The sequence below is a fragment of the Marmota marmota genome, unplaced genomic scaffold (assembly GCF_001458135.2).
Source record: "Marmota marmota marmota unplaced genomic scaffold, marMar, whole genome shotgun sequence".
Classification (NCBI taxonomy): domain Eukaryota; kingdom Metazoa; phylum Chordata; class Mammalia; order Rodentia; family Sciuridae; genus Marmota; species Marmota marmota.
Genome location: NW_025999880.1, coordinates 17,032,805 through 17,040,908, shown reverse-complemented (window position 1 = coordinate 17,040,908; position 8,104 = coordinate 17,032,805). Strand labels below are relative to the sequence as shown.

General features: G+C 47.6%; 1 protein-coding gene across 1 annotated transcript; it reads right to left on the bottom strand.

The window, feature by feature from the left end:
- Positions 1–2,837: 2,837 nt before the first annotated feature.
- Positions 2,838–6,534, bottom strand: LOC107150598 (keratin, type I cuticular Ha1). Its single transcript, XM_015495736.2, has 7 exons — positions 6,123–6,534; positions 5,852–5,934; positions 5,399–5,555; positions 4,497–4,658; positions 4,279–4,404; positions 3,892–4,112; positions 2,838–3,263 (listed from the first exon to the last, which is right to left on the bottom strand). The coding sequence occupies exons 1-7, from the start codon at positions 6,468–6,470 to the stop codon at positions 3,110–3,112; spliced, it is 1,251 nt and encodes a 416-aa protein (XP_015351222.1). The 5' UTR covers positions 6,471–6,534; the 3' UTR covers positions 2,838–3,109.
- Between the last annotated feature and the right edge of the window lie 1,570 nt (positions 6,535–8,104).

Here is an 8,104-nt window from a genome sequence, read left to right as displayed (position 1 = left end):
TATTGCCACCAAGGCCTCCTTTCTGTTACTGGCATTGAAATGGGCTATACTCATCCTCTAGGAATCCCCAGCCTTACAGCTCTGTGCAAGTATTTGTAAAAATGATGCTGGTAGTATTGATGATGAGGATGACGATGATGATGAGGATGATGAGGGTGCGGCCATTTCCAGAATCCTCATTATGTGCCAAACAAGGTAATAAGCAAAAAGATACAAAAGGATCAACACATTTTTCATTTGATTCTCCCAGCATCACTGTGAGGTTGCCTTATTATTCCCATTACAGATAACAAAAAAAAAAATTGGAAAAGTATCCAAATTTGCCTAACATAGAGTCAATGCGTAGTGGGGCTAGGATTTGAACAACTCAGGTATCTCTGACTTCTGAGACGGAACACTGAAACGCAGTGCAAAAATCTTATATTTGGCAGCATTTTCTCTGAGTTAGTGAGGGGAAGGAAATCTTGGATTCATTACTTTCCATTGCCCTTTCACTTTATAATTTTCCCTTCTTGTCCCTTCTGTGGTCCCATACTCTACTCCTTCCACACCCCATCAGTCTTCCAAGGGCCTCTCTGCTCAAGCCACCTAGCTAATCTCTATGATACTTTCCTAAATTAAAAACAAGTTTCTGAAGAATCTCCATACTCAACAGGGAAACAGCCATCCTTCTGCACGATTGGTTGATATGTCCATGTTAGAAATTAGGTTGTCTTTTCTAAGCCTCTAAGCAAATGAAAACATACAACACATGACCTAAGGTAATTTAGAACCTGCAAGAAAGCCTACCTGCCTAAACCTAAACAATTAACCTTGTAAAAGTTCACCTGAGAACTAAGTTCTTTGATTCTTTGGAAGCGATGAATTCCAAAACTAGAAGGACGGGAATTGACGGAGGAGAGAACTAAGGCTCAGACAGCAAAGAAACACAAATATCAACCCATAACTTTCTAGTCAGTCTGCTAGGTACCTTCCTGCATAGTGTTCCATCCTGACCCCAAACCCTGGTGTTCAGATCCTGTTCTTGTCACTGTGTATAGAGATCAAGTATCTGAGACATCGGGAGGAAACTTAACTTGTCCAAAACTGACACACATAAATAGACTCGGGTCTCCAGGGACCATCATACCACTTGCGAGTTAGACGAGACCCTAACCTAGGCCAGGGTGTGGCCAAGCACAGGAACTGGGAGAACACGCAGAGAGGGATCATGGATTCCAATGCCGCTCTGAGCACACAGATGAGAAGACACACCCAGGTTTCCTGCACAGTGCAGTCAACGGGGGGGATTAAAAGTGACAAATCCCACAGGCTTGTGATAAGGCATGACTCCTGGAAATAATGGGATGGGCTTTTTAAAAGGAAAATACTGAGCATTCTTGGGCAGCCCTGCTGTTCTTCCTGAAGATGCTGACGGCAGCCTCTGGCCTCAAAGAACTCAGATGATGGCTTTGATCCCAGATGGAAGGACGGAAAAAAATGCCTTTGCCCTGTGCTATAGTAAATATAAAATCTGTTGGGAAACAGAAAGTAAAAGAATCAGGAAAAAAATATTCAGATGATAAGCTGGGGGAAAATAAAACATTCAAGAGTGATGGGCAAGTGAACAGCCCAAGAGCCCCCCACCAAAAAAAAAAAAAAGGCACCAAAGAGCTCTGGAATTACCAGGCATTGGATTCAGCAATAATTTCTTAAGATACAACACCAAACGCCCAAGCAACAAAAGAAAAAAAATAAATAAAATGACTTTCATCAAAATTAAAAACCTTTTATGCATCAAAGGACCCTATTGAGAGAGTAAAAAGGAAAATCACATACTAGAAAAAATATCTGCAAATCCTATATCTAATGGGGATCATCAGATTTATGAAGAATCCCTACAACTCAACATTTTAAAAAAAAACTGTCAATGCAACTTAAAAACGGACAAAGGATTTGAAGAGACATTTCTTCCAAAGATATACAAATAGCCAATAAGCACATGTAAAAGATGCTCAGCATCATTAATCATCAGGGAAATGCAAACAAAACCATTATAATAACCATTAAGATGGTTATTATTTAAAAAACAAACAGAAAATAACAAGAGTTGGCAAGGATGGGGAGAAATCGGGACCTTGTGCATTTCTAGGAAAAATTTTAAGTGGCATAACCACCGTGGGATAGATAGAATTTCAACTCATTTTAGGATTTCAGTTCACAGGACTATGCTTTGCTGACGTAGATTAATGGCGTCAAAGCCTAAAATCATCTGTGCAGTAGGAATTCAACAGGTATTGGCTGAATTGAATGGAGAAAGGCCAAAGTATCAACTGAAGAGTTGATGGGGTCTCTGAGACCCAAAGCCAGGGAGGGAGGAAGAGCAGCTGGTGACCCAGGTGATACCATCTACACACACAGGGGAGAGGAGGAGGTGCTGGACATGGCAAGAAAAGCCAGGGGGGGCCCCTTCACAGGGTGCTGCTGGGACTGCCTGGTCCAGAATCATGCAGCCACTGAACCCAAAGCTCCTACTGGGAAAAGACAAATTTTCCAGAGCCTCTTTCCAGTTCCCAGCTCAGGACTCTAGCAATTTTGGGAAATGCCAGGTCAAGGGGAAAATCCAGGGATGGTCAAGTGGAGATACAGGTGGCAGCACCCTGCCCTGCTTTCTGCTGGCCTCTCTGCCTCATTCCTGGGTCCCGGGCACCAGGCCAGACATGCCTGCTTGACAGGCATGGAATGGCTCTTGTCTCCAAGAGTCAGGCCATTGTGTGGTCTTTCAAGTGGCTTTTTATAGAGTCCCCAATTGATGCTGACAGTGGCAATGAATGCATACCAAAGAGAAAGGCATCTGCTTTGCTGTGAAAATTGCCTTTATTGGGTTACAAGGAAGGGCTGCTGGCACTTCAGAGGGTTCTCTGAGCAAGCAAAGGAAGAAACAGACCCTGATGGCGGGTCTGGAGTAGGCTGGAGTGGCTGGAGGCTTTGGGTGAGTTTCTTGTGCCTCCCTGGGGCAGCGCCAGTCTTTCCACTGTGTTTTCAGGCCCTTTCTCTGGAAGGAACCAGAGCCAGGTCAATGCTCTGGAGCCCCAGGCCCGTGTCCTTGCCCCTTTGGCTTTGCGGGATTCTAGCGCACGAAGGAGTTGCAGGGTCCACAGCGGGAGCGCGGGACACAAGGTGTGCAAGGGGAAGGGGGCGCGCAGGGAGTACAGGGATTGGCAACGCACGGCCCGATGGGCTTGCCGCACGCGTTGGTTGTGGCGCAGGGGTTGCAGGGAAGCCTAGAGACAAAGAATGACAAGGTAAATTGAGGGGGATGTAAAAATCACATACCAGAGAGACCCCAAGAGTGGAACACCTATCAGGACCCTGCCTGGCCTAGAACAGAGAAGGCCTACCTCGCACTGCGGCACATTATCAAATTGCTAACGCTCCCCCTATCACAGAGCGCCAAAAGCACTGAATAGAAACCCTGAAACTCTGACTTCTACCCCACGTTGGTCCATTCCCAGCTGGTGACCTTGGGCAAGTCACATATAGAATGGGGAGAATATTGGCCAGGGGTTAAATTATAAGGCCAGATGGGATAGTGTATTGAGAGGTCCCCTCTATGCAATACAGTATTGTAGACAGTAAGACATCATTGATCACATATCAGGCGATCAAATATACTATCATAGTAGAATACAAAGAATTGGTTGTATAATTTCCATATGTACATCAAATAATTCTTGCTTCCAAACTATTTGATGTTGTTAATGATGGCCATAACGTGTTTTCTGGGTTCTGTCTGAGCATGCCTGGAATGAAGGCATGGTTTCCTTCCCAAGGTAGGTAATCTTTGGAGAGTGCCACGGAGTAGTGTACTCATGAGTGGGGCTTCATCAAACACCTCCAGCTGTTACTCACTTGCAGTCCTCGCTCTCCAGGAGGCCCCGGTACGTGTTGATCTCGCACTCCAGCCGGGCCCGGACGTCCAGCAGCACCTGGTACTCCTGGTTCTGACGCTCCAGGTCAGCCCGGATCTCGGCCAGCTGGGACTCCACGTTGGTGATCATGCCCTGCACCTGGGACAGCTGGGAACTATACCGGGCCTCGCTCTCTGTCAGTGTGTTTTCTAGAGAATTCCTCTGTGGTGGGGAAGATAAAGGGGTGTCAGAGAGCTGCTCCCCTTTAAGGAGCTTCTCCATGGGCTTGCAGAGTCACCAGCTTCAAGGGTTAAGGAGAGTGTGGACCACAGGTGAGTCTGCCTGCCCGACTTCACACTGCTCACCAGCTGGTCTGAACAATACACACCAGGTTGTGCTGGGCCTGCAGCTCGATCTCCAGGGCGTTGACCGTGCGTCTCAGCTCGATGATCTCCGCCTGGTAGGACTGAAGCTGCTCTGAGCTGGACACCACCTGCTTGTTTAGCTCCTCAGTCTGAAACACCCAAGGGGAGGAGACAGGATCAGACCCTGCCCTAAGGGCCCTGGGGCCTTGGGTCCTGAGTGGTCAGGTGCTCGGATGCCCACCTGGGTGGTGAACCACTCCTCCACTTCCCTGCGGTTGGTCTCCACCAGGGCCTCATACTGACACCTGGTCTCATTGAGCACTTGGTTCAGGTCCACTGTGGGGGCAGCGTCCACCTCCACGTTGAGGCGGTCTCCAAGCTGGCAGCGCAGGGTGTTGACTTCCTGTGGATGCAAAAAATGTAAGAGTTACTGTCCTCAATGATTGGACTCTCAGAGATGGCATTGCTTGTTGATGCCCTGTTAGTCTATTTTTTCAGAAAGAAAACTGAGCAAAGCAGTCTGTGACAGCTCTAGGCAAGATGGTCTGCATGTGGCCCAGCACCTCCTCACTGTGGCCATGCTATGGGACTTGACTCCAAAAAGAATTCCCAATGATTTACTTGGATATCACTGAAGGATGCACACTTTCCCAGATTGGCTGTGAGGACGCCAGAATACAAAACTTTGGTGTACCATCTCAGATTGCATATCCAATAAATGGCCCCTCTAAAGAGACAGAAAGTGTCCCCACTCCTTCTTCACCATGACTTAGGAAATGTGGAGACCCACAATCTCAGTCATATTTTGTTTGTTTGATTGTTTGGCCTTTGAGGGAGAAATAAAAATGACTTTGCACTAATAACAGTAATACCAGGACTCGTTCCACAACTTGGTGACCAATTACCAGCAAATGGAAATGCTCTAGAAAGAAATGGTGCAGGGGGTTGGAGTGAAAGGTGTATCCTTTTTGGGGACATGCACAGGTTTTATCTCTCCAATTCTTCTTTCCTCATAAGGCTTTTTTTTTTTTCAAACAAAATTCATACAGACATCCTGAGCCTTATATTGGTTCTGCACCAAATTCCTAAAGCCACCCTCTTGAGACTGAGTCAGGTTTCTTGATCTCACATTTCTGGCCTCACCTCTTCGTGGTTCCTCTTGAGGCAGAGCAGCTCCTCCTTCAGGGACTCCACCTGGGCCTCCAGGTCAGACTTGCACAGGGTCAGCTCGTCCAGGATCCTGCGCAGGCCGTTGATGTCGGACTCCACCAGCTGCCGCAGGGACAGCTCCGTCTCAAACCTGCAGGAGGATAGGGGCAGATCAGCAACTGGCAGATCTTCAAGACTCAAAAGAACGATCCTTGGTAATCTCATTGGCTTGGTCTTCCCTCTTTCTGAAATGAGTAGACCCAGGAAACAGAGAGTTCTGGAGGCTCCATGGAGACCCACCATTGGCCTCTATTTCTGTGATTCCTTTACGTGATTCCCTCCCATCCTCTGCACAACTAACGGGGTTGACCAGTTGTTCAGTAAAGCTATGGAAATCCCATTTAAAGAGAGGTTAAACAGAAGTAAAGGAAACAAGTGTGAACTCACTTGGTCCTGAAGTCATCGGCAGCCAGCTTGGCGTTGTCGATCTCCACCACCAGCTTGGAGTTCTCAGACTTGGTGCACAGGATCTGGGGAGGAGAGATCGCTTAGTGAGGATGGGAAGTCAGGACCCAACCACCAACTTCTTTAGAATGGCTTAAAGAGACATTTTGAAGGTAAGAATCATGGCAGCCAAGAAGCAAGAAACACTTCTCTACCCGAGATGGAGGATCACAGTCATCCTTCCTTGCTTACAGATGACAGCCAGCCCCCTCACCTTCTGCTGGAGCTCCTCAATGGTCCGGAAGTAGGACTGGTAGCTGGGGCACACCAAAGGGTCCTGCTGCTGGTTCCGCTCCTGGATGCGGGCCTCCAGCTCCGCGTTCTCCCTCTCCAGCTGGCGCACCTTCTCCAGGTAGCTGGCCAGCCGGTCGTTCAGGAACTGCATGGTCTCCTTCTCGCTGCCGTTGAAGGAGCCCTCACAGAACCAGTTGCAGTTGCCCACGTTGGCGGGGATGTTGCAGGCCCCGGGCAGGGTGCAGCCATGGCAGCTGTGGGGCACGCAGGGCCGGGAGGAGCAGCTGCTGCGGCAGCTCACGTTGGACAGGCAGCAGTTGTAAGGCATGGTGCTGGGAGGGTGCGAGGTGCCCGGCTGAAGACAGAATGCAAGGCGAGCCACAGCGCTGTGGGTCTCCTTTCCCCGGATGGGCCTTTATACCCCCTCCACGGAGGGTGTGGACACAGTATGTAATGTCTTTTTTCTTTGTACTTCTTCATTGGTTTTAGACGCCCTTTCCTTCAGTCTGTTATTTGCCTTCCTCAGAAGAGTCCCTTGTCCCATAAAATTCTTTACTTGGGCTTCTTGCTAAGTCAGGACTCTTCTTCAGGCAGTACACCCATGAAATCAGAGTTCTGTGGGAGATCTTCAAAGAGGTCACATGTCCAGCCCTCATTAATTGGGTGTTGGTGCATACAATGTCGTTCTTTTGTGTCACGTGATCCTGCAGGTCCATAATCAACCTCATGTCCTGGCCCACCCAGCATTTCCAGAGAGAGACAGATTGGTTTGAGGAAGAAGTGGCATTAACTGTCAGCAGTAGACTCTCTCCCTGTCTACTCTGAGAGAAGGATCTTTAAATGAGGCAGCATACAGTCAGGGATGGATGTTTGAGGCGAATGATTAGGATTGATTTGGACCATGGTTAAAAAGGTCCAACGGCTTTGTGTTTTGTAGTGCCACATAATGTCCCCTGTTGTCACATAAGAGAATTGTAGAGGAAATAATTTTATAAGTTGAGGCTTTGATAATTGGTTTGAGAACAGGGAAGTTTCTGGAGAAAGAGATCATTTTGAAAGAAGGATGAAAAATACGAGTTGAAAGATCCATGCAAATGCACTTGAACTCACTAGGAAATGTATCTGGAGGCTGATGGGAAAGCAATAAGGTAGTGTTCATCAAACGCTGTCACCGGGTATCCACTGTGTCAGAACAGAGCGAGTGGGGATATTAGAAATGTCAGGAGATAGCCCTAAGGGCCCTCCATAGGCATAAAATCAGTTCATCTTAAAATTTCACTAGTTCCATAATACGTCCACATTGGCTTGAACATTAAAAATCACTTAAATTTGCAGTTAAACTTTGTCATCTTTTGCCCAACTCTCTAAGTGAAATGGCTATACCAGGAACGTGTGCCCAATTCTGTCCTGGGCATCCTTCCTCCAGCCCTGCTGCTTTACACACAACCTATTCAAAGGTGTTAAAGCACCGTAGGAGGACTGTGGTTATGTCACTGAATCCAAGGCCCGGACACAGGAGAGACGTCTCTGAGACACCCCACAAGTAGGGGATCTGGGAAAGCAAGTTGAAGTCACTTGGATTGATTTAGGAGGTGAAGGGCGCCACCAGAAGATGCAAGGAAAAGGTAGTCAGAGTTGGGAATAGATACAAGTTGCATAAGTACAGGCACTTCCAGGTACCACCTGCAGGTAGCAGCATCCCAGCCTCCTCTGTGGCTTTGGCGGCCAGCCAGAACTGCCATTTACGATGACTTATTGGAGTCTTTCTCCCCATTGAGTTTTCATGGCTCAGCTTGAGTCTCAGATAAAAGGTCCTTCGTCTACACTCCCCAAGACCATTATCACCACTTATTATAATGCCATCCAGATGAAAAGCCCCACGGCATCACAAAGAAGCCCTAGACTTGTAATAAAATCAAATTTTCTTTGTTTTCTTCCAAGACAATTAAAGGGGGAGAAATA

What these genes read in the sequence shown, in the direction of transcription:
- LOC107150598 (XM_015495736.2), bottom strand. Translation starts at nt 6,470, where the DNA reads ATGCCTTACAACTGCTGCCTGTCCAACGTGAGCTGCCGCAGCAGCTGC. An exon ending in TGCAGGCCCAGCACAACCTG is followed by an intron (nt 4,113 to 4,278) that starts GTGTGTATTGTT and finishes TCCCCACCACAG; the next exon opens with AGGAATTCTCTAGAAAACAC. An exon ending in CTGGAGAGCGAGGACTGCAA is followed by an intron (nt 3,264 to 3,891) that starts GTGAGTAACAGC and finishes CTTTGTCTCTAG; the next exon opens with GCTTCCCTGCAACCCCTGCG.